Below are 26,632 nucleotides of genomic sequence, written 5' to 3' on the forward strand. Positions count from 1 at the left end.
CCAGACCTCCTTCCAGGATCCAATCCAGGATCATACATGACCCTTAGTTGTGATAATTTCTCTCTTTATTTTATTTTATTTGAGACAGAGTTTCACTCTTCTCGCCCAGGCTGGAGTTCAGTGGTGCGATCTTGGCTCACTGCAACCTCTGCCTCCCAGTTTCAAGCGATGCTTCTGCCTCAGGCTCCCGAGTAGCTGTAATTACAGACATCCACCATCACACTCAGCTAATTTTTGTATTTTTAGTAGAGATGGGGTTTCACCATATTGGCCAGGCTGGTTTCGAACTCCTGATCTCAGGTGATCACCCACCTCAGCCTCCCAAAGTGCTGGGATTACAGGCGTGAGCCACCACACCTGGCCAGTTGTGATAATCTCTTTAGTCTCTTTTAATCTGGAGCAGTCCCTTGGCCTTTCTTTGTCTTTTATGACCTTGACTTTTTTTTTTTTTTTTAAAGAACACATTTTGGTTATTTTGTAGACTGTCCTCAGGTTTTCTTATTTTTGTTTTTTGGTATTTTATAGGCAGAACTGGGGGTCATGTCCCTCAGTTTGGGGCATGATCTGTCACAGGTAGATTTAGGTTTTCTATTTTTGGTAGGAACACCACAGCAGTGATGGCGTGCTCTTCCCAGAACATCATAGTAGGAGCTATGTGATTTCCATTTGTCCCGTTGTTGGTGATGTTAACTTTGGCTATTTATTTAAGGTGGTGTCCACTAGGTTAATCCACTCTAAAGTTACTAATTTCTCTTTCTAGTTAATAAGTAATTTGTAGAGGATGCTTTGAGACTATAGAAATACCCTGTTCCTCATTAATCCTTCACTCACTAGCATTAGTATCCATTGATGATTCTTGGCAGAACTGGCTATTGCTGTGATGGCTGCAAAATGGTGGTTTTCTAACCCCCTAATTCCTTCCATATGGATCAGTTGGCTTTTCACTGTAAGGAAGGGCTTTCTCTTCTTGCTGCCACACGGGAATGATACCTTGGCCAGGGCCACATCAACATGAAAGGGGATATGTTTGGGACTACAGCAATTCCAGTTGCTCTTCCAGCCCTCAGCCTCCAGGTCCACTCAGTGACAATGAGCAGAAATAGATATATTATGATTAGCCATGGCCAGGTAGGGTGGCTCAGACCTGTAATCCCAGCACTTTGCAGGGCAGAGGCAGGAGGATCACTTGAGCCAGGATTTTGAGACCAGCCTGGGCAACAGTGCAAAACTCTGTCTCTACAAAACATATAAAAAAATTAGCTGGGCATGGTGATACACGCCTGTAATCCCAGATACTCAGGAGGCTGAGGCGGGAGGATTGCTTCAGCCTAGGCAGTTGAGGCTGCAGTGAGCCATGATCACACCACTGTACTCCAGCCTGGGTGACAGAGCAAGACCCTGTCTCAAAGAAAAAAAAAACAAACAAAAAACAGTTAATTTATTTATTTATGTCCATATGGACTCAGATTCTTATTCTATTCCTTGAATATTCTATTGCTATTGTTTACTTTCAGGACCAAATTGTGCCAGATTTGGCTAGTGGGAGCCCCTTCAAGTGGGCTCTTGTGTCCTTTTGACACATCCTTGTCATTTGTTTTCTTTTTAGCACTTCCCTACTTTCTGGCACAAGATATTCCAGACTCATTTTGTACGTTCTCCGCCCTAGCCTTGAATTAGTAACTTCCGCAAGGAGCCCTGGCTCCTTAAAGTGAAGAATGATAGATCATTCTATCATTCTTAGAAATCCTTCATTCTAAGATAGATAGAAAGATCTATCATTCTTAGAAATCAAGATCTGGGTGCTAGGTACGTTCGTTGCCACTGGGATGTCTTGGCTTATAGTCACTTTTTTTTTGTTTGTTTGTTTGAGACAAGGTCTCCTCTGCAGCCCAGGCTGGAGTACAGTAGCATGATTGTAGCTCACTGTGACCTTGAATTCCTAGGCTCAAGCAATCCTCTTGCCTCAGCCTCCTATGTAGCTAGGACTACAGGCACGCACCACCACACCTGGCTAATTTTTCTATTTTTTGTAGCGGTGTGGTCTCACTATGTTGCTCAGGCTGGTCTTAAACACCTGGCCTCAAGCAATTCTCCAGCCTCTGTCTCCCAAAGTGCTGGGATTACAGGTGTGAGCCACTGTGCCTGGCCTTATAGACACTTTAAGTGGGCAGAGGGAAGGAATGTAAATATAAATATGTACATTGATCTATCTGGGTCTCTGTATATTAAAAACCATAAATTCATACTAATACGTCTCCAATTCATCACTACGGGGGTTATTCTTCTCTTCTTTCCTTAGTTGGAATTCCTTCTCCAACCATGAGAAACTTCACTCCTATTCAATATATTTTGTTATTCGCTTACAATTCACAGAAAGCAGATTTAGAATTGGTAATTCATACTCCTACAAATACTCACATTTTCGATCCGGCCTTTAATATTAATTGCAGTTGTTTTTATTTTAGACTGTGATACACAGTCAAAGTACTATGTTCATAAGTTACTCCGGTTAGTTCTTTTTCCACTTTAAGTATGGTTATGACATTCATTTGAAATACAACTAGGATAATTTGTAGCTCTTTGCATTCTATTTAGATTTTGAACTCTCATCTTTGTTGATTTAATTGTATTTGATGTTGAGTATGTAAAATATTAACATGATATGTAAAATATTAACATGATTCCCAAAATTTTAACTATATGGATGGGTCTCCTCACTCCATAGGAATTCTTAAATGTATAGAATATTGGCTGATCCACTGAAGCACCTGGAAGAATAACCTTTTTGCAGCTGATGTTTCAGTGGTTCGCCTGTTACTAGGGGGAGGGGGCATTAGGGTCTATGTTGCTCCTCCTTGTGTTAAATCCAGGTAGACTTCCTTGCGGCAGCCCGAGTCCAGCAGGAAAAGCTCTGCCCTTTTGCCAAGGAGGTTGGGAAGGGCAGAGGAAGCCCTTGTTTAGGTGGCCTTGGCATGGCTGCTGTGGCGTTTTGTTGTTTGCCAGATGACATCAGGTGTCCAGAGCTCATCTCTGGGCTCTGAGTTCTGAGGCTGCTGTGTGGTTCTGGGAGGCAGAACTTCGGCATCAATGTTTTCACAGCGTCTGATGCTCTTGCCACCTCGGATGCTGAGCCATGTGTGACCAGGTCATGTGCTTGTGAGAACCCCAGCCTTGAACAAGTGTGAAGATGCACAGGTATGGAGAAAAAAAAAAAAAAAACAGATTGAGTCTGTGGGAACGACTAGATTTTGACCACAGCTTTCATACCAGCTCGGTGGTAGAAGAGACCGACACAGCCACGAAGACCTCACATTCCTAGGAATGACTAAATCTATACAGACCAAGGGTGCTGCCCAGATCCTAATCCAGGGAAATAAGACCTTGATGGCTCCAACTGGATCCTTGCTTCCTTGGCTGCAGAGCCATTTCATTTCCAGCATCAGTCGCGTGGCAGAGCACTCACTGGAGGTCCATTCTGGAACTCCCACTACAGAACAGAAGGGATGGGCTCTCTTTCACTCAGAATGCCTGGGCCGGGCAGGGGTTAGAGACGTAGCTTTCAGGGCTGAGCTGTAGAGCAAGGATTCCACTTTAAACATGAAGACAAGTTAGCTGGAGAAAACAGCAAATGCAGTCAAAAGACTTCTTTGTCTTCCTTCCAACTTCCCTGAAGAAATCCTCGTATGTATTTAAAATCCTCTGTTGTGTTTTGTGTTTACACAAGCTTTCACAACTATCATCTCATCTAAACTTTACAAACCCCTCCTGAGGCAGGCATGTAGCTGCACATATGGGCTGTAGCCCATGGAGCCCACGGCCATGCTGGCGCCCGGCCCAGCTCTCAGTCCCTGTGGTCCAGCACATGGGGCCGGTTCAGAGGCAGGGGAAAGGAATGAGGCTCCTCAGTCTGCCCGCTGGATTGCAGTTCAGCAGCAGCTTGGGCATATTCTCTGATGTTTAATTAATAATCCAATAATTAACTTTGAGGAAGCCATCTGCTGGTTTGCATGTGTGTGTAATCCAGGTGGAACCAGTCTCTGCAGGTGCACTTTGAGAGAAAGGGGCAGGCCAGGTCTTGCTTTGACCTACCCCTGACCTGCATGGACAGAAGCAGAATTTCTCAACTGATTGCTTTTCCTCCAGCTCCCAGAAGGGAGAAAAGGTGTCATCTCACATTTCAAACGCGTTCATGAAGACTTAGCTGGTGACTGAGGCAAAAGGCTTCTGGGGCTGAGCTCAAGTCACTGCCTCTGGCAGAACTTTCCAGCCTCTTACTCAGCTCTGCTTGCTGGATGCAGGATTGAGATACTTCCCACTCAGGTGCAACTTCCCCGCCTTTCTAGACAACCCCCTGTCCCCCTCAACCTGCCCCCCACCTTGCTCAAGTATGGAGATTATTCACAGGAGAACGACTTCTCCTTCTGAACTAAAAACACCCACCAAGCAGTCATGGTTTTTCCAGCATGGGGCGCAGGCCCCCAGGCTCAGACGGACAGGAGTCTGGCTTCTTGTCCTGGGTGCTTGGGTAGGAAGACCCTAGCAAGGAGGAGCATGGCGGAGGGATCATCCTGGGCCAGGCGCCAAGTTGCCACACCCCTGGAACCTGTCAAGCTGGCCCTGCCAGGCTGAGGGTCTTCAGGGAGGAGAGGACTCTTGCCCTCAGGCATGTTTTATGCTGCCCTTTCTGAGGGACCGATTTGCCCCTTGCTTTTCTTATCCCCCTTATCCTCTATCTCTACTTCGAAATAGACCCAGTGCTGAGTATAGGGGACATTCCATTTCCCCAGCCCATTATGTCTATGTAATAGGATGTTGAATGGGATGCATGTTGTGCTGGAATTGATGACTGGGGCCCAAATCTGGGACACTAGGTCCTAAAGAGAGCAACCCATGGTTGGGGCCAGACTTCTCTCCTGGTGTTTCACAAGAGAGCCTAGAACTGGCCTAACCTTCAGCAACCATCACCCCAGGCCTTCCATCCCTTCCTCCCCTGGGCAACAGAAATGACTGGGTGGTGGCACTCAGAGAATCTTAGCATGGACTTTGCGGGAGGGCCTATTTGGGATGAGGCGTTCCTTCCTTCTGCCTTAGGGGAAGGAGTTGGGGATGCAGACTCAGGAGAATCCAGTACTTTGTGTGTATGTGGAGGGGAGCTGACGTTCTGTCCTCCTGTTGCATGTCTGCCCGTACTGCAGACTGTGGCCCTGCCCCTCAGCCTGTCAGAACAGGAGCTGAAGAGAACGGGAGAGCACGCAGGACAGAGCCAGAGCTCTCATGATGCAAGGGAGCTGCTTTGAGTTCTCCAGCCAGTCCTCTCCCGAGAGGCGAGCTCTGGGCACTAGCTAAAATCTGAATGGCATCACGAATGTGGCGAGGCTGGACAAGGGACCTGTGAGAAGAGCAGAGACACACAAGCTGCTACTTCTTTTTTTGAGACAGGGTCTCACTCTGTCACCCAGCCTGGAGTGCAGTGGTGCAATCTTGGCTCACGGCAACCTCCGCCTCCTGGGTTCAAGTGATTCTCATGCCTCAGCCTCCCGAGTAGCTGGGACTATAGGCATGCACCACCACGCCTGGCTGATTTTTGTAATTTTTAGCAGAGATGGGGTTTCACCATGTTAACCAGGCTGGTCTCGAACTCCTGACCTCAAGTGATCCACCCACCTCTGCCTCCCAAAGTGCTAGGATTACGGGCGTGAGCCACTGCACCCAGCCCCAAGTTGCTACTTCTATGCGGATGCCTGGGAGGCAGCGTGGCATCTGGGAAATATCCCTTGGGGGACTATTTAGTATTTTATTCTGGGGCTTTCCATCTCATCCTCTTCCCCTTTCTCTCTGTTTTGGTTTCTTCTTTTTCCTTCTTTCTCTCTCCTTGCTGAGCTTCCGTAGTGTCTCTCTCTTTCTCCAAGAACATCAGGGTTACTCCCTTGGGGTCAAACCTACGCTCTTCCCACCCAGTCTCTGATGAGCAGACTGTGGGCAGACTTAGTTATAGCTTTTTGTCACTCGGTGAGAAAAGGTAGGCACACACCCCTAAATATCCTGAAACAAGCTGCCAGGGCTCAGTCACCAAACCCATTTTCAGTCAGTTATATTTTCATTCTCTGGGTAAAGGGTTTCCTGAAGTTTCTACCTGCTCTAAGTTTCTACCCTTGAGGCTGATTCACTAGTCCAGTAAGATCAAGGAAATGAAAGGCTTTTCATATACCAGCAGGTAAACAAACGCATATGCAAACCAGCCTTCAGAGTGGGAAAATGAAGGCGCGCATGAAAGAGGAATAAGGTTTCTATCATCACAAAGGCGTTCATGGGTAAGGCAGATGTATTTGCTGTTATGCAAAGTCCAGAGTGTTAGAATTTGAAACCTGAAAGACTTAAATTTAGGGGCAAAAAGGGCAAGTAATGTTTAGCTGAGTGTGGTGTAGGGAAAATCACAGATCTTGCAAGTGCTAGGGGAAGCCCTGGCTGTGAGAAGCCCTAGCGTGAGATTGGGCCGTCAGGTTTCTTCTCTCAGCCTCCGTCTCCTCAGCCCTCAGCGGGGCCCCCTCCCTGCCTGCCTCACGGGGCTGCTGTGAGGAGCAGAGCAGAGGGCTCCTGATGGCACTCTCTATAGTATTAGTCTTTCTGTTGCTGAGAGTCACTGTTATTACTGAGGAACAGTAGGCCTGTAACAAGACACGATAGGAAGTGGAACACAAGCAGAGACAGGAAGTTGGGACCTATCCTGAATTTCGAGATTAGGATCCTGGGAAACAATCCTGCATTCCCCAGACAGGTCCTTTGGTACCATTTGCTCAAGGGCAAGCCTAGACTGGCAGAGTCTTTGTTCCGAACCCCGAGGACTGTTCTGACATTTATTGACTTTCAGGAGATTGCTCATTTGTGGTTTGCGAAGGACAGGCAAGCAGTCATGTACATGCATAAATGAAGCTTACGGAGTGGGAAACTGATGGGGACACAAGGGGTCCCCGGACTCAACAGTCCCATGTGGCTGAATTGAGATCCCTGAGTATTTCTCGAGGCCCCTTCTTGATCTGTGGATGTGTGTGTGATACAGGAGGTGGAAGAGGAGCTGGGATCCTCCCTTTTGGTTTTGAGCATGTGCCGTTGGCCTCAACCTTTGGTCCTAGATCCTGGGCGCACCCATTGTTCTCAGCCATTCAGCAGCCATGCCCCGTGGACTCTGGATCTTAGATTTTCCCCTAAACTCTTGATTTTTCTGCCTTTTTATTGTGTTTATGGATAACATTTGCTCACTGGTCCAGAATCATTGCACATGGTGACTCCTAGCTTAGGAAGCCTCCCTCTCCCCACCCACCCAACCCAGCTGAGAACAGTAATCACTCCTGTAGTCGTTTGCCATCACTGGAAGACTCTGTTCATGCCTGAGTTTAGATTAATTGCCAGATCTACATAAGAGCGTTCACAGTGTGAGTTGCTACTGGTTTTGTTTAAGATCATTTTAGTATGTCCACAAAGTTATGGTTTTTTTAGTAAAGGGTTTCCATTTGAGTGTTTATAAGTGCCTTTGTTATTTGTGAATTGGAAAAATGAGCAAGGAATCTGTTGATGTGTTATTCGCCTCTGATTCCAAACAATTGTCCAATAATGCTGTAGAATCCTGGGGTATCAGCAGAGATCACTGGTATCAGTGCTCAGTCAGGAAAACAGAAATAACTCCAGTCATTTTAAACAGGGAATCTCATCGACAGGGCTGATTGCAGAGGTGTTAGAAGGGCTGAAGGAGCAAAGAGCACCCAGTAAGGTTGACCATAGGTTAGTAACTGCCGGAAGCTGCTGTCCCTGCTAGGACTGGAGGATGAAGAGGGCTCATGACCATGAGCCCCAGGAGGTGAAACCCAGAATCTTACACTCACTTAGAAGCATCATCTAGTGCTTCTGCCCGCATTCCATGGGCTGGAACTCAGTCACACAGCCACCTCTAGCTGCAAAGAGGCTGGGAGTCTACCTGACTCCCTGGCTACTTGAATGATGACTAGAGGGAAAGGACTAGGTTTGTGAACAATGAGTCTCTGCTACATATGGGTACGGGAATCACTGTTGTTATGAGAGAACAGTGACCCTTTTGTAGAGGTATGCTTCAGGATATGTGTGTGTGTGTGTGTGTGTGTGTGTGTGCATGTGTGTATACACACACACTTGCCCTGGCACAATAAAACAGGATTGTTTTTAAGCTGAGTTCTCCGACCTCCCTCCTCCTGTTCCACTCTCACTCCCTCCCCATGCTATCCCTGGCCCTCCCCTCAGCTGATTTCTGTGTGTTCTGTTTGCAGGAGGCCCTGGCCCAGCCCCAGCCCTGGTGGAAGAGCCAGCTGTTCGTGTGGGAGCCTGTGCTGTTTGGGACCTGGGATGGTGTGTTCACATCCTGCATGATCAACATCTTTGGGGTTGTGCTCTTCCTGAGGACAGGCTGGCTGGTGGTGAGTGCTGAGCTAGTGGCCTGGGGCCTCTCACGGGCCTCAGACAGGAAAGCTCTGCCCCTCTTGGCATTCTACAGTGCAGGCCACAGATTCCTGAAGCACAGATACTCCTGAAACATGAAACAGAAGCAAGCACAGTGAATAGCTAGCATTGCTTGTTAAATGAGCATCCTATGAACATAGGCTTCTGAGGTTGCGATGGAAACCTCACGCTGTAGATTTAACTGTGGAATAGGAGCACAGAAGTCAGTGGTCATCATGGGCGGGACTCCAGATGGGTTGGAGAGATCATTGATGGCAATTTTGCCTCCAGCTTGTGGCCCTCTGTAGTTTTCCTGGTATTCTTCACTTCATGTTGGGCCTGCCCACATGGTTGCCTTCCCCCACTGTACCGCAACCCTGTGGGTAAGACTGTGCATGAGGATGCTTGGTCATAGGTGTGGGCCGCCTACCTCTAGGGATGGATCGCCTAGGGCGCACTCTGCTGTGTGAGATCCTGGGGGTCAGTTCATCTCCCTCTGTAGAAGGAACAAAAGGCCTCTTCTTTAAGTCTTATGCAAAAGCATCCTAGGACCTTCCAAGCAGATGTGTGCCTGAAGCAGGCGTTCTCAGTCCCACACACAGTGCCATCTCATGCAGTGGGACTTCAGTAGACCACACAGGTGTGCAGAACAAAAGGCAAGCCAGTCACCATCTAAACATGGCTGAGCGCCTGCTGTGGGCCAAGCACTCCTTAGTGCCAATGGGATTACAAAAGACAAGACATGGCCTGGGGCCTCATCCCCTCTTCTCCTCCCCGCCCCGCCTCATGAGCTAACAACCATGATGGGTAGATATCACATTAGGAGAATTCTCAAAACAGCATTAAGTCCCTTGGGGTGGAACAGGCTATGAGTGCTGCAGTCACTGAGGTGTCCAGGAAGGCTTCCTGGAGGAGATGTGGTTGAGCCAGGCTTTGAAGGGTGAGCTGGACTAGATGGGCGAAAGAGAGGAGGCCATTCAAGGTGTTGAATCTACTAGTCAGGATTCTCCAGAGAAACAGGCCAATGCCAGCAGGAGATGTGAGTATATCAGGTATATATTAGCAGGTAAGGATTGATGCTGCAGTCTTGAGTCTGAAGGCTGGAAATGCAGGAATAACTTCTGTGTTGCAGCCTGGAGGCAGAATTCATTCTTCTTTAGGAAACCAGTCTTTGCTTGTAAGGCCTTCAACTGATTAGATAAGGCCCACCCATACTATGGAGGGTAATCTCCTTTACTTAATTAAAGTCAACTGATAGTAAATATTAATCACATCTGAAAATCACTTTTACAGCAACATTGAGACTAGTGTTTGACTAAACAGTTAGTTGCCATAGTCTAGCCAAGTTGACATATAAAATTAACCATTACATGGGCAAATTTCGGGAGATATAAACTCCTTTATAGTGGGATGTACAGGATTCTTAGCCCCCATAAGAAGTCTGGGCAAGGTCAGATCTTCCTAAGCTTTCATTCTATGCCACACTCAGATCCTCAGCTCAGGGTTCAGCCTTAACCACAGCCAGGGTGGGTCTCAGATCAGCAGTGGAGCCCCTGAGCATTATATTATGAACACTGGAACAGAGTACAACTGACTTCCAGGGCAATTTTCCAGCTCATGTTAGGTCACCCAGCTCTTGAACTGGCTCTGCTCACTCCTAGTTCTCTCTCCAGCACCTGCAACACGTGGAGTCTTGACTATCAGGAGTCTTCCTTGCTTCCTATTGCAAAATATGGGACATTACAGCTCCTTCTTAGATGTGCTGTGTCCATTTCCTCTCAGGAACTCTTGCTTTTCACACTGAAATGTGTCTATCTACATGTGTTCATCTCCAGGCGTGCATGTGTTTGTTTATTCGCTCAACAAGCATTTAATGAACACCTATTTTGTGGAGGTTATGCTAAGCACTGAGAATATGAAGGGGAAGAAAACATGATCCTGCTCCGTATTAGTCCGTGTTGCATTGCTATAAAGGAATACCTGAGGCTAATTTATAAAGAAAAGAGGTTTATTTAGCTCACAGTTCTGCAGACTGTACAAGAAGCATGGCACCAGCACCTGCATCTGGTGAGGCCTCAGAAAGCTTTCACTCATGGGGGAAGGTGATGAGGGAGCAGGCGTGCCACATAGCCAGACAGAAGGCAAGAGAGGTGCCAGCCTCTTTTAAGCAACCAGCTCTCCTGCGAGCGAACAGAGTGAGAACTCCCCCATTACCGTGGGAGGACACCAAGCCGTTCACAAGGGGTCCACCCCCATGACCCAAACACCTCCCACCAGGCCCTACCTCCAACAATGGGGATCACATTTCGACCTGAGATTGGAGGGGATCCAAATCCAAACATCTAAACCATGCCATCCTCGCCTGGAGCTCACAGTCTAGACGGCAAAACCGGCTTGGAAACAGACTCAGTTTGGCAAGTCCTGTGAAAAGCACTAAGCCCCGGCACTGGAGGAGCCCAGAGAAAAGGTTACAGGGCCAGCTTCCTGGTGAGAAATCCTAAACACAGGCCTAAAGGATATGCTGCAGTTAACCTGACAAAGATAGAGAATGAGCAGGAGAGCGCTTCCAGGCAGGGAGTCAGCATAGGGAAGGGTGGGAGTGGGGAGAGAACTTGCCGCTGCATGTTAGGCACAAAGCGAGATTAGGAGGTACCTTGTGGGGGCATCGGCAGCTCTGACTGTACTCTACAGTGCGAGTAGAGTGCGAGAGTCATTGAAGAATTTGCAGCCAGGACGCTTCCCTTCAGTTAGAACTGCTTCCTAGCCTTGGCTCTTGTGGTGCTTGCTTTGTCCTTTTTAGTTGTCCTGACTCTGTGCCCCCACCCCCGGCTCCATTTCAATGCTGTGGGAGGAGGGGAGGTGGTCAGTGCTCCCAGCAGGGAGCTGGCGGGGCCTTCTCGCCTAACCTAGTCTCGCTCCTTGCTATTCTGCTGCAGGGAAACACGGGAGTGCTCCTGGGCATGTTCCTGGTGTCCTTCGTCGTCCTGGTGGCCCTCATCACGGTGCTGTCTGGCATTGGTGTCGGGGAGCGCAGCAGCATCGGCAGCGGTGGCGTCTACTCCATGATCTCCTCGGTCCTGGGTGGGCAGACGGGAGGCACCATCGGGCTGCTCTATGTGTTTGGCCAGGTGAGACCCGCGCCCGGGACACTTCCCCTGCCTGGCCCTCTGCCGCTTTCTTGTCCATTTCCTCACTTGACCTGGTGAGAGGCGAGGGTGGGGACGATTGCCCCATGTGACAGACGAGCAGGCTGGGGCTCTGAGGGGAACTCAGCAGAGAGCCAAGTCACCATCTGGGGCCTGATCCGTTAGTCCAGCACTCCTTTTCCTCTGCCACTCCGGCCTCTGGGATGCCTGATGTGACTGCGGGGCAGGGCCTGGCCAGCACATTCTCGCTGTTCAATCTGGGGACCAGCATGTATGACAGTGGCTGAAGCCCGGGTGGCAGCCAGGTGGCCTGGGCCCTGGGGTGCTTTTTTACTGAAAGCAGGTATTTTGCCTGTGCCAAAGGGCTTTGCTAGAAGCAGGCACTTCTCAAATGAGCTGGAGCTCCCCGACAGCATTTGATAGCTTGGGTGGCCTTTACAGGGAGGCCGGCAGCCCCTTGTGTGGACGCCCGGTCTGAGAGGAAGAATGTTAATGAGGAGCCTGCTTCATCAGAATGGACGAAGGCACTCCGAAAACAAGCGAGTAGGGGGAAATCCTAAGGCTTTTTTAGCTAAAACACAGGCATGGTGACTTAATGCTGAGGGAACAAAGTACAGACATTAAGAAGCAGTTCTTTGTCAGCATTTCTTGGATTGAAAAAGGCTTTTATGAGAGTGCAAATGGTGGTGGGTGGTTGAAAAAACAGTTTAAAGAGAAGAATTTGTCGAAGTAAGAGTGTGCAAGAATCTCCCCAGAGAAAGCATCGGTTTTGTTTCTTTTATTTTTAGGCAGCAGGAGCAGGGTGCTTCAGCATAAATACATCTGATTCTCGAACGGCACAGAGCCGCGTGTGTGCATGTGTGGGTGGTGGGGGTGCGTGTGTGTCTAGGACAGTGCAGGGAAGGCAAATGGATGGCCTCTGCACTCTTAAAAAGCACTTGCCTTGACTGCAGAAAGTTCTTTAAGTATAGTAGTTGGAAAGGGGAGTAACAAATGGTCAGTTTACTTTATTACTCTGGGGATTTGGGGTGTGTGTGTGTGTGTGTGTGTGTGTGTGTGTGTGTGTATTTTTTTTTTACTTCTCTGCTATTTTATAGCCAACCAGGCTGCAAGGTAGGCAAAGTCCTGCTTTCCCCCTCTCGGTGCAGACACCAAGTGAGCCTCTAGAAGCAGATGCCATGGGTGGACACCGGCGTGAACACCCCTGGACAAAGAGAGGGAGCTGGGCTGTTAAGAGTCCTCCTTATGTGGGCTGATTTGGAAAAAAGATGTTCACAAATAAGATGTTTTCTAAGCACTGGCAGCCACAGCCTGAGACACCATTGCACCAGCATCCCAGCTGTTTTGCCGCCTTTCCACTTGGGCCTTGGTCCCAAACATTAGAGTCCCCCTGGTCACTGTCTCTGGAGTGCCTGTGCTTTTAGCTGACGCAGGCCGGGAGTCCCTGATCAGGGTGTGGTTACTGTGTAATCCTTTTTATAAATTGCCGAGTTTGGTTTGTTAACATTTTGTGGAGGATTTTCGTGTATATATTCATGAGGGATACTGGTCTGTAGTTTCCTTGTGATTCTTTGTCTGGTTTTGGTGTCAGGCTAATTCTGGCCTCACAGAGTGAGTTGGAAGGTGTTGCCTCCTTCTCTATTTTTTGGAGGAGTTTGTGAAGGGTTGGTGTTAATTCTTTAAACATATGGTAGAATTTTGCCATGAAGCCATCTGGTCCTGGGTTTTTTTTTGATAGAAACTTTTTTGGTTACTAATGGAATCTCTTTACTTATATAGGCATATTCTGATTTTCTACTTCTTCTTGACTCAGTTTTGATAGTTTGTATCTTTCTAGGATTTTGTCTATTTCTTTTCTTTCTTCTTCTTCTTTTTTTTAATCTGGGAGTTTTTTTGTTTTGTTTTTTTGAGACAGAGTTTTGCTCTTGCCTCCCAGGCTGGAGTGCAATGGTGTGATCTCAGCTCACCACAATCTCTGCCTCCCGGGTTCAAGCAATTCTCCTGCCTCAGCCTCCCGAGTAGCTGGGATTACAGGCATGAGCCACCATGCCCGGCTAATTTTGTATTTTCAGTAGAGACGGGGTTTCTCCATGTTGGTCAGGCTGGTCTTGAACTCCCGATCTGAGGTAATCCACCCGCCTCAACCTCCCAAAGTGCTGGGATTACAGGCATAAGCCACCACACCTGGCCATGAATTTGTTCACTTCATATAGGTTATCTAATGCACTGGCATATTAATTGTCTACGGATTTTCTTATAATCCTTTTTATTTTTGTAAGATTGGTGGTAATGTCTCCCCTTTCATTCCTACTTTAAATAATCGTCTGTTTCTTTTTTCTTGATCAGTCTAGATAAAGGTGTGTCTACCAAGAACTAATTATTGGTTTGCTGATTTTCTCTATTGTTTTTCTGGTCCCTCATTCATTTCTACCCCCAGACTCATTTTGAGAAGATGGTTTAATTTTGGGCTGTTATTGCTTTCCTTAAAGTAAGTCTCTTTGGTTTCAAGCATCCTTATTTACAACTTATATTGCAAATTTCCAGTGATGGTGCCATCATCTATTTAGCATCAACAAAGTATCTTATGATATTCACAGCTAGCTGCTGCTTCCTCTTCTTCAGCTGTGAATAATAACAAAGTCGTAATGATAATGATGGTAGCTATTATTATTATTATTTTCTGCCCAGGCTGGAGTGCAGTGGCGTGATCTCGGCTTTCTGCAACCTCTGTCTCCTGGGTTCAAGTGATTTTCCTGCCTCAGCCTCCCAAGTAGCTGGGACTACAGGTGCGCACCACTGCGCCCGGCTTATTTTTAGTTTTAGTAGAGATGGAGTTTCACCACATTGCCCAGGCTAGTCTCAAACTTCTGGCCTTAGGTGATCTGCTCACCTTGGTCTCCCAAAGTGCTGGGATTACAGGTGGTAGCTATTGTTTCTACAACTCTATCAGTCAGATATTGTTCTAGGACTTTACATAAATCATCTCATTTAGTTCTTACAGTAACCTTCTGAAGGTTACTATCATTATCTGTGTTTCATGGAGAGGTTAAAACGCTTTCCCAAGTCAGCTAGGATTTGGCCTTAGATATTTTGGCTTCGCAGTTCATGCTCCTAACCACCATGCCCTTACAAGCCTCCTGAGGAGCTTCCCCTGCCCCCTACCCTGCCCCATCCCCTGTTGCTGGCATCTTTGGGCTAAAAAGCAATTTTAGATACAAGCCAGAAAGATGAGATCCACTGGAGTTACTGGGAACAAAAGGCAGCATTTACAGCTTGGCTCACTTTGCATGAGCAAATTGTTCTACTGCTAGGAAAAAAAAAATCAGTTTGGAAGCTTCAGATGCAAATGGTCCCATGGCATCATCCTCTGCATGTCAGAGACATCAGGTACCTGGGAAAATGGTGCCCATATTAATGGTATTCATTGCTACATTTTTGTCATTTCTTTTCTTTCTTTTGCTCAGATAATTTTGACCATGAAGAGTCCTGTTGACCTGGCCAAATACTATGAAATAACCTCACTATCACACATCACACTCTTGGTGTTTAGTAAAGAGGAAGTTTGAGTTCTGAGATGAATGCAGGAAAACATTAGTCTCTCTCTCTCTCTTTCTCTTTCTCTCTCTCTCAGAAATGATTGTAATTCCTTCACATTTCTTGGGCTTTCCACCTCACCCTAATATGGATAGAAATGTTTGTCATTATGGGATGCTGGAATAACTGTTAAGCTAAGTGTGTAAATTTGGGGGATGCTGACAAACAGGACATGTGCCTAGTTGCAAAGTGAGCTGATCTCACTGAAGAATGGGGCTTTGTTCACAAGTTCCTCTCAAATCCAGAAGTTGTATTACTCTCTTGCCTTTACATGAAAGTGCTGGAACTCATGGAGCCTGCTTCCCAGAGCACCTTTTATATGATCAGCATATCACAAAATATTTATCGAATGCTTGCAACATACTTAGCAAATGCAAGTACTTGAAGAGGTACAATCAGCATAAACAATTTTTTAAGATATTTGCATTCTTGGTGGTGGGGTGAGCAGACAAACTTATGTGCATGACATGGTAATAGAATATGGAACCAGATAATTAATTGTATGGCCCTAGCAGTTTGCTTACTATTTATTCAGAAAAGGAGGTTGAGGAATTCATGGAAAAGGAGGGACTTGAATGCATGAGGCCCCAATAGAATTTGTTCCCAGAGAATGGCAAGGGCAGGGCTACAGTGATAAGAGTGACCAGCTGGCCCTGGGGGCAGTGAAGGACAAACCCGAGGAGAGAAGGAGGCTGAGGCTGAGGAATTAGGAAAAGTGAGACTGATGTTATTTTCAACAATTTAATTTGAAATGATCTTTCAAATATTTCCTAAAAGATAAAATCATGACACTCAGGCAAATATAAGAAAAACATGTGCCAAGGATTTCATTTCATTTTTATTTTTTTAAAAAGATTATATAACAAATATTCATAGGAAGCCTCACCTGGACCAGGGATTTTATTTATGAATTAATAGAGGAGCCAATAAGATGTTAAAGAGCAGTTGTGAAGGATGCTGGGTGGATAGAGGTCAAATTTGTAAATTCATAGTTAGGCAGTTGAATAAATAAATGTTAGGATAAGATTGATGGGTTAGATAGAAAACCAGCTAATGTCTTACAGGACAACAAATCCTTATCTTTTGGGTTATATGTTCCACTGGACAGAAGTTATTTGCATCTGTACTGGAAAAAATCCATAAGGTAACATGTAACTTTATTAAATCTGGGGCATATAATGCATTTAATCAACAGCAAATAGCAAGTACAATGAAGTACATTCACCTAGATAGTCCTTGGGTAGCCTTTGTCACATATGACATTGAAAAAGATGTGCCACTCACTTTTTTTTTCTATTGCTAAGTTTTAGATAATTTTAAAAATAATACTGACCTACAAAGAAATGAAGAAAAATCTGGTTTACTGCAGTGCCCTTTTAAGGCTCTGTAGATGGGACCTCCTGTGTGTTCTTGTTCTATATTTAGTACTTGAATAACTCGGACCGAGAAATCTGGAGGCCTCTTTGGCCCAGTGTCCCATCTTCTTCCTCCCATAGTCTTTTCATCTTTGTTACCACTGACAGCCGGCTCTCAGCTTGGGTTCCTCCTTCATTCTTTAGTTGAGATGTAGACAAGCAGAAATGGGGCCTGAGGCAAGTTCACAGGTGGGAAGGGCTGCTTTAACCCTGTGCTGGTCCCAGACGCTGAGCCTCGGTGCCAGTGAGCGCATCCGATGGGGGTGCAGGGTTCTCAGCGCTGAGTGGTTCTGCCTGTGGGCCCATGCCTTTCTGTCCTGCTGACTCTTCTACCTGGAATCGCGTGTCAGTGTGTTGCAGGTGCCATGTACATCACCGGCTTTGCTGAATCCATCTCGGATTTGCTGGACCTCAGGAATATCTGGGCTGTGCGAGGAATTTCAGTTGCGGTGCTTCTGGCCTTGCTGGGCATTAACCTCGCGGGTGTCAAATGGATAATCCGCCTCCAGCTGCTGTTGCTGTTCCTGCTGGCCGTGTCCACACTGGACTTTGTGGTGGGTTCTTTCACCCACCTGGACCCAGGTAAGCCTTTCAGAGTCCAGTATGTGGCCTTATAGATCTTCACTGCTTTATAGATGTTTGTAGGGTGAATTTGCCAACCCCATCTCCCCCTAACCCCCATAGGCTTTACCTACAATTGCTGTGGGCTGTTCCTGGATCGGGTGAGCGGGTGTGTCTTAGAGCAGCTTCATGAGGTTGGAAGCTCCTCTTCACACAGACGTCGCCTAGCACATTTTCTATGTGTCCTTTTATTTTCTTGCTATTAAAAAAACCAGGCCAGGCACGGTGGCTCACGCCTGTAATCCCAGCACTTTGGGAGGCCGAGGCAGGTGGATCACCTGAAGTCAGGAGTTTGAGACCAGCCTGACCAACGTGGTGAAACCCCGTCTCTACTACATAAAAAAATATATATATTATTTAGCGAGATCTGTTTGATGCTAAAGCTGTTCCCCGAGGTGAGAAGCGGGGCCTGTTTTTGCACGACGACACGGTGTCTTTCTGTGACAGCAACTCTGCTTTTCCCTTCGGAGGCCACCCCGATGTGCCTCTACACAGTCCTGTCTTTTAGAAAAACGTTGGTTGTGGGCAGGTCAGCATTTGGTTGGCATCCACTCATCTGGCCTTATTACTTCTGAGCATGTTAAAATCTTCTGTTGGAAAATTGTCACTCCTCTGAACTCCCTGAGTATCCCCTACCCTCTGGCATCCTAGTCCCTCCCCAGGAACCTTCAGACGGCCCAATGATCCGGCACCTAAAGGGTTAACCCTGGGGCCCACTCTTTGCTCGGGGCCAACGTGATGTCCATGCTGATCACCTGGAGCCCAGGCCTTGCAGCTTGCTAAATATTTGACGCATCTCCAGGAAGGAAACGGTGATTTTTTTTTTTTTTCCTGGCCGTGTACCACCCTGCAGAGATGGCCCATATATGGAGGGAGATTGCTGGCCTTTGGCCCATCAGACTGTCAGTGAAGGAAAGACAGAGTCCACTCAGGGTCCCTGATTCCTGGTACTTCCCCCTCCAGTGACACAGTTGCTGGAAGAGCTTAATTAGTTAAATTGCAAGGCGATACTACTGGCTTCTTTGAAACCTCACACTAGCCTGATGTATTTTCCTTCTTCTTGATTAGAAGTTTTCTTGGCTGCTCTTCTAAGTTACTCCAAATATTTTTCCTTCCTTCTGGTCAATACATTAGTAGAGTGTAGTGTGAAATGAAATTTATTTTCAGTCATTCCCATAGCAACTGGCCCCTCAAGAATCTGTTTTTGGTATCACTGATGTTTCATATGGGATATTTTCTTTGTGGTTAAAAATCCAAACTGAAACCAAACTATAAACCTTCAGAATGAATTTAGCAGAGTGATTTCAACTCTTAAAAAATGAGGACATATACATAGACATTTGAAAAAAAGACTGGAAGGAACTATGCCTAATAGTGACTATCTTTCTGTTGAGATTCTATGTGGCTAAATTATTTTATTTCTACTTTTCCTTCCATTGACCAACGTTACTATTTTTTTTTTAATTAATAGATTTACTTTTAGAGCAGTTTTAGGTTTATGGAAAATTAAGCAAATAGTACAAAAGTTCCCACATACCCCTTTTCTCCCTCCCCCACCACAGTTTCCCCTATTATTAATATCTTGTATTAATGTGGTACATTGACGGGAAGTGATGAACCAATATTGATATGTTATTGCTAATAGTTTAGGGTTCATTCATCGTTACACAGTCTATGGATTTTGACAATGTACAATGTTATGTATGCAACATTACAGCATCATACAGATGAGTTTCACTGCCTTAAAAATTCCCTGTGCCTTGCCTCTTAATGCTTCCCAACTTCTGGCAACCACTGATCTTTTTACTGTTTCCATAGTTTTGCCTTTTCCAGAATGTTGTATAGTTGGAACCATACAGTATGTAGCATTTTCAGTTTGGCTTCTTTCACTAGTAATATGCACTTAAGATTCCTCCATGTCTTTTTCTGGCTTGATAACTCATTTCCTTTTATTGCTGAATAAAAAGAAACTGGATGTAGCACAGTTTATCCATTCACCCACGAAGGACATCTTGGTTACCTCCAGTTTTTGGCAATTATGAATAAAACTGATATAAACATCCATGTTCAGGTTTTTGTGAGGATACATTTTTAATTCATTTGGATAAATACCTAGATGCACCATTGTTGGAGCATATGGTAAGACTATGTTTGCAAGAAACTGCCAAACTGTCTTCTAAAGTGGCTGTACCATTTTGCATTCTCACTAACAATGAATGAGAGTTCCTGTTGCTCCACATCCTCATCAGCATTTGGTATTGTCAGTTTTTTTTTTTTTTTTTTTCAGTAATTCTAGTAGATGCCCAGTAATATCGCATCATTGTTTTAATTTGCAATTCCCTAATGACATATGATATTGAGCGTGTTTTTTATGCTTGTTTGCCATCTGTATATTACCTTTGGTGAAGTGTTTGTCAAGATCTTTTGCCCTTTTAAAAAACTGGTGTTTTTTTTTTTTTCTTTCCTATCATTGAGTTGTTTTGTTTTGTTTTGAGACAGGGTCTTGCTCTGTCACCCAGGCTGGAGTACAGTGGCATGATTTTGGCTGACTGCAACCTCTGCCTCCCGGGTTTAAGAAATTCTTGTGCCTCAGCCTCCCAAGTTGCTGGGATTACAGGTGCACATCATCACACCTGACTAATTTTTTGTATTTTTATCAGAGATGGGGTTTCACCATGTTGGCCAGGCTGGTCTTGAACTCCTGGCCTCAAGAGATCCACCTGCTTCGGCCTCCCAAAGTGCTGGGATTATAGGCATGAGCCACCATGCCCAGCCACCATTGAGTTTTAAGAGTTCTTTGTATATTTTGGATTCAAGCCCTTTATCAGATGTGTGTTTTGCAATTTTTTTCTCCCCAGTCTGGGGTTCTTTCATTCTCTTAACAGTGTCTTTTGCAGAGCAGAAGTTTTAAACTGTAATGGAGTCTATCTTATCAATGTTTTTCCATGGATCATGTCTTGGGTCCTTGTGTGCTATACCTAAAATCTCTTTGCTAAACTCCTAGATTTTCTCATTCTAGAGGTTTTGTTTGACATTTAGGTCTATGATCCAGATTGAATTAACATTTTGTGAAGGGTGTAAGATGAGTGTCCTGATTATTTTGGGTTTTTTGTTTTTTGTTTTTTGTTTTGGCACGTGAATATCCAGTTGTTCCAGCTTCAGTTGTTGAAAAGACTCTTCTGTCCCCATTGAGTTGCTTTTGTGCTTTTGTCAAATATCAGTTGACTGTATTTGTGTGTTTCTGGGCTCTCTTTTCTCCTCCATTGCTCTGTTTGTCTATTCTGTCTCCAATACCATACTGTCTTGATTACTACAGCTTTATAGTAAGTCTTAAAGTTGGTTAACATCTATCCTCCAACTTTGTCCCTTTTTGCCAGTGGTTTTTTTGGTTTTTTTGGTTTTTTTTTGAGACGGAGTTTCACCCTTGTTGCCCAGGCTGGAGTACAGTGGTGCAATCTTGGCTCACTACAACCTCCGTCTCCTGGGTTCAAGCAATTCTTCTGCCTCAGCCTCCCAAGTAGCTGGGATTACAGGCATGCACCATCACATCTGACTAATTTTTGTATTTTTAGTAGAGACAGTGTTTCACCATGTTGGCAAGGCTGGTCTCGAACTCCTGACTTCAGGTGATCCACCCGCCTCAGTCTCACAAAGTGCTGGGATTATAGGTGTGAGCCACCACACCTGACCAGTGTTACTTTTAAAATCAGAAAAAAAGTTTTTTTAAAGTACACTTAAGCCTAACTTTATTTCTTCCCATTTCTTTAAATATAAAAAATGAAACAATTCCAAACAATCCTGAAATGTATAATGTATAATGTAAAAATGTAAAAAGTAAAGTAAAGAATGAAAGTCTCCTCCTTCACTCAGTTTCTCCACTTCTTTCCAGAGGGAGATTGGTCCATGTATTAGTTACCTATTATTGTCAAACAAATTACCCCAAAATTTAGTGGCATAAGATAACAAGAAACATTTGTTATCTCTGGCCTTTTCTGTGGGCCAGTAATTTGGGTGTGACTTGGTTGGCGGCCCTGGATCAGAGTCTCTGGTGAGGTTCAGTCAGATGTCCTCAGGGGTTGTGGTCATCTGAAGGCTTAATTGGGGCTGGAGCATCTCACTGGCAAGTTGGTATTGCTTCTTGTTAGGAGGCCTCAGTGGTCCATGTGGTCCTTTCCTGAGAGCTGTTTTAGTATCCTTAAGACAAGGGGTAACTGACTTCTCCCAGAGCAAACAATCAGAGAGAGAGAGAGACAGGGAGAGAGAGAGAGAGAGAACAGAGAAGATGAGAGCTTTTTTTTTTTTTTTTTTTTTTTTTTTAAAGAAGTTTTGTGGTTGTCACCTGGGCTGGAATGCAGTGGCGGGATCTCAGCTCACTGCAACTGCCACCTCCCAGGTTCAGGTGATTCTCCTGCCTCAGCCTCTGGAGTAGCTGGGATTATAGGCACTTGGCATCATGCCTGGGTAATTTATATATTTTTAGTAGAGACAGGGTATCACCATGTTGGCCAGGCTGGTCTTGAACTCCTGACCCAAAGTGATCCCCCTGCCTCTGTCTCCCAAAGTGCTGGGATTACAGGCTTGAGCCACCATGCCCGGCCTAATTTTCACCTTTTCAATGGAAAAGTGTCAAAGAATTTGAAGGCACATTTAAAAACCACAATAGTTAATTTTAAAATCAGGAAAATGTTATAAATACACAAGTCAAACTGTATTTTTCTCTTTATTTTTAATTTTAAAGACAAAATCAACGTCTTTGTTTCATAAAAATGAAAAAAATTCTGAAATTTTTCAAGTGAAAAGTGAAAGTTTCTTCCCTTCACTCCATTTTCCCACTCCTACTCCCAAGAGGGAGATCAGCACATAGCTTCCCAGTCTATTTTCTATACATGCACAAGCTCACATGCACACGTGCCTGTACCTAAACACACGCAGCACGGCTCTTTGTAAAACTATAATTAAATTCCACATTGTTTTGCTACTCCCCACTCTTTAACATATCATGGATATCCTTCAATGTCAGTACATTTAGGATTTCCTATTCTTTTAAAACACCCACATACCATTCCATATTAGAGATTTAAAATACTTTACATTTAAAGATTAACTTACTGATGAGTATTTAGATTTTTCCAGTTTGTTGCTGTCACAAATATTGCTGATGTGTACATCCTGTACAAAAGTTTGAGCTAATTGCTGCAGGATCTTTGCTTATAAATGGAATTCACAGGACAAAGGTCAAACACTTTTAAAACTTTGTTAGGTTCTACAAGATTGCCTTCCAATAAAGTTGTTGCATTCTGAATGACCACTAACAGGAGCTAAAAGTTACTGATTCCCCATACCTTGGAAAAGATTGAAGGGGCTCAATTTTTCAAGTTTCTGTCATGTGATGGGCAAAAAAATGTAACTTTTTCTTTTAATTTGCCTTTCTTGAAACATTAATGAGGATTTTTTTTTGTATTTTATTCCCACTTGTATTTTTTTTTCTTTGAATCATTTATAATCTTTCTCTGTTTTTGCTTTCTATTTCCCTATTTTCTTTTCCAGATTTCTTTTTCTACAATCTTGTTTTGCTCTCCCTGTCAGGTGCTGCCAGCTTTCTCCAAATGTCTGGTAGTCCTTGGCTGCCCATCCATTGTTGGTAATGAGGCACCACAGAGCTGATTGGGAGTTCCATCCACAACCCGAGTGGGTGGCAGTTGTGACAGGTGGGCATCACAGTAGGGTGATCGGTGGCAAACTGCGTTGTTTCATTGGAAGTCTCGCAAATGTTCGTTTCTGCAGGTCTTTCTCTTATATAGTCATATTCTCCAGAAAAGAATTCTCTCATCTCCTGCCAGGGACATGCCCAGCTGCCTCAGTTCGGGGAGCAGAGTGGAGGTGGGTGAAGGGGCTGGCAGCCTCATAGTCAGGTGCAGACTGTCATTCGTCAGATGCTTTCCCCTGGCACACCCTTCCTTCCAGTGTGTCCTTCCATCTCAAGTTGTCTTCCCCTGTCACCCTCACTCTATGTCTTGTCTCTCATCTCATCTCCAAACTTCCCATAACAGTGGGTCCTCCTCATCGCCCTCACTTCCTCATCTCCTGACTTTTCGATCTGCAGCCTGGCAATCTGGGCCCCTCTTCCTTTCTTCATCTCCTGTCCTGTCCTTCCAAAAACAAGCATCATTGCATAAGGCTCTCTGAAGACACAGAGCTTCTTCACTGTAAAAAGCTAAATAGCATGAAAACTTAATTTAAACAAGACCCTCTCAAGAATTTGTTTGGCTTAAAGCTACTAAAATGCCATTCTGTTGGCTCATATTTTCATTTATGTAAGATGAGTGTCATGCCAAAATGATTTTATTGCCATAGAAGTCAGGCAAATATAGAGGAAATACATTTTAGAAAATAAAGTGACATGTGGCACATTTGAATTCTATGTTCTGCTTTTAAAAATGAAATCATGCCTCTCCAAGCTTAAGTTTTTGGTTATCTAGGAAGACGGTAGCCTGGTCTTTACAGGGTTCCACTCCAGAGCCCACACTGCACACTCTCGGCCCTGCCATGGCACTCTGCCATCTGTGGGAAGTGGGTCAGTTGGGCCAGGCCAGGCACAGGTCCATCTCACGCTGAATGTAGCAGACAGGAGCTGCTTCTGCTGGCTGAGGGAGGGGGCTTGTGCTTGGCTGTGAGGACAAGGTCACTGCTTTGGAGCTGTAAAAGGGGTGGGGCAAGCATGCCGGCCTCTGCTGTCTGCTGAGATTCCTTTATCTCAGGTGCCCATAATCTCCTGATCTTCAACCCCCGGACCTTGACTCATTTCTTATTCTTGAAACTTTTTGCACTGTTGACCACCTATGCTAATTTGAAATGGTCTCTTCCTATTTATTCCACAACGCAACACTGGCTTAGCTCGCTTCTTGGTTTTCCTGTTCCCTGATGTGGGCAGGGAGGCCACGGGGCTCAGTCCTCTGCTATCACAGCATTGTTTTTGTGCCTTTTTCCTCGGAAATAAACTTCCACCATTGCTGCACCAGTGCCTCTCCCCCGCTTCTCCAGCTTTCTTCAATATAGCTCTCATATCGCCAGCTCCTGTCGGATTTCTACCTGGCTGTCTGGGCACCATCTTGAATTCAAGTTTAAAATTTAAAAAACTGAATTTCTCACTCCTCTCTTTACTTAGTCTCTTCTTCCCGAACTGCCCTTTCACCAGTTAATCAACAAGCCAAGGATCAGCTCATCATCTGAGTGCCTATCACCATCCCCCAAGCCTGGAAAACCTGGAAAAGAACTTTCATTTCTCTGTCTAGTTTAAGCTCTTCTATCCTTTACAACCCCACAGTTCTCACCTTAGATCAGCAGATGTCATTTCCTCTGTGGGCCATTTAGACAATGTCCAAATCCGAATTTATCCCTTGAGGATCTTCCCTTTGGTTGTCCCCAGCCATTTCCTAAGGGTGACTGACACCTATGCACTGAAGCCAGGTCAGTTTTCCTACAACAGTACTTTGTCTCGGTCACTCTCCAGCTTAAACAGCATCAGTGTCTTTCTATTGCTATAGGACAAAACCCAAACCCATTCTGTTTGCATTCAAAGAGCCACATGGGCTATCCCTAAGTTAATTACCCATTTGGTTGGATCTCCAATTCAGGCCCTTTCTGAACAATTCCCCCCAAAACATGTTTATTCACTGATTTATGAAGCATATGAATACAGCTCTGCTTCTAATTCTGGAATTCTCTTCACCATGCTCTGTTGGACCTAAGTTCTTGCTCTTGGATGAAGTAGTTCGGGAAATTGTACACGAAGAAGGCACGGTCTAAAATCCCGGATCCCCTGTGTGGTCTTGAGCCACGTTAGATGTTCTGAGCCTTGGTTTTCTCATTGGTTAAAAACAAGGATGAAAATCATATTTACATCTCCAGGCTGCCTTCCTGACTCTCTGCGCATGGCTGCCAGGCCCAAGGCCCGTGGAGATCCTTTGGGTGAGGGGCTGTAACATTCTGCTCGGGCCACCAGGGACTTTAATGAGGACATTTGGGACTCTGGTTCCTTGTTAAAATTTTTAAGGCTGGGCACAGTGTCTAACGTCTATAATCCAGCACTTTGGGAGGCCGAGGTGGGTGGATGACCTGAGGTCAGGAGTTTGAGACCAGCCTGGCCAACATGGTGAAACCCTGTCTCTATGAAAAATATAAAAATTAGCCAGGTGCGGTGCATGCTTGTAGTTCCAGCTACTTGGGAGGCTGAGGCAGGAGAATCTCTTGAACCCAGGAGGCAGAGGTTGCAGTGAGCCAAGATTGTGCCATTGCACTCCAGCCTGGGCAATAGAGGGAGACTCTGTCTCCAAAAAAAAAAAAAAAGGTTTAAAAATGTACTGATGAACACTTCCAAGTATATAGGAAAGAATGTAACAGATATTCATTTCTCCACCACCTGAATTTAATGGATATTATTTTTGCCAGTTTTGCTTCAGAGCTCTGTTTAACATAAAATAAATAAAGTATTACAGATGCAGTTTAAGCTGTACCTTCACTGACCCCCTCCTGTCCCCCAAGGGACCACTGTCCGGAGGCTCATCTTCCCCATGTGTTTTTATTTTTCTACCATATGTAGATGGCCCTAAGTGCTGTCTGCTATTGTTTAGTGTTTGAAAATTTCATATACATTGTATCATACTGCATGGATCCTTTCATTTGATACATAATTTGAAAGGTGAATGAATGATTTTGCAATTTGCTTTCTTTCACCCAAGGTATCTTTGCAATTTATCCATGTTAGTGTATGTCATGGCGCTTCATTCATTTTAACTGTTCTTCGTGTAAGAAAGACCCAGAAAAGTTACTGAGTGGTGAAGGTGGTGTGAGAGGGGTTTGCACAGGGCACCGGAGCTCCTGGCACTCCCCGTGCAGTCGGAGAGGCAGGAAAGACTTTTTAGAGGAGATTCCCTGGGAGCTGTTAAGGGGGACGGAGGCAGAGGCTTTGTCAGCCACCCAGCGGGGCTTGACTCAAGTTCACATTTTAGAAAGATTGCTCTGGTCCCAGTACAGAAACTGGCCTTGGATAGGGATGAAGAAAGGAGGCAGGACTCACTTGAGAGGCTGCTACGGCAACCCAAAAGAGCCGGGCAGGGCCTCTGGGGTGGAAAAGAGACGAGATGGGGGCGGGGTATGGGGTGAGGCCAGGAAAAGGGATAAGGCTGACACGTGGCTGGCTGGCTGGTGGCTTCATGTTCTGGGACTCGGGAGGAATATGGCAGCTGGAACAGGTGTGGGGGAAATGGCGAGGCTAGTATGAGAGGTCAGCTGAAGATGGTGGCCCAGAGCTCGGAGGTGTGGTCACGGCTGGGGTGAAGCACCCTCAGCGTGGGAGCAGTAGAAGCGCTGGGCTGGGCGAAATGCTTGGGCAGC

At 45.5% G+C, this 26,632-nt stretch overlaps 1 protein-coding gene across 1 annotated transcript in view; it reads left to right on the plus strand.

Annotated features, from left to right (window-relative positions):
* SLC12A8 (solute carrier family 12, member 8) overlaps positions 1-26,632 on the plus strand; it is a 134,781-nt gene that overhangs the window by 20,819 nt on the left and 87,330 nt on the right. The window contains exons 3-5 of the mRNA XM_011971534.1: positions 8,295-8,441; positions 11,400-11,591; positions 16,969-17,200. Coding sequence (XP_011826924.1) covers positions 8,295-8,441; positions 11,400-11,591; positions 16,969-17,200 — 571 coding nt within the window. The remainder of the gene's footprint in view (positions 1-8,294; positions 8,442-11,399; positions 11,592-16,968; positions 17,201-26,632) is intronic.

Source organism: Mandrillus leucophaeus, unplaced genomic scaffold (assembly GCF_000951045.1).
Source record: "Mandrillus leucophaeus isolate KB7577 unplaced genomic scaffold, Mleu.le_1.0 Scaffold123, whole genome shotgun sequence".
Taxonomy (NCBI): domain Eukaryota; kingdom Metazoa; phylum Chordata; class Mammalia; order Primates; family Cercopithecidae; genus Mandrillus; species Mandrillus leucophaeus.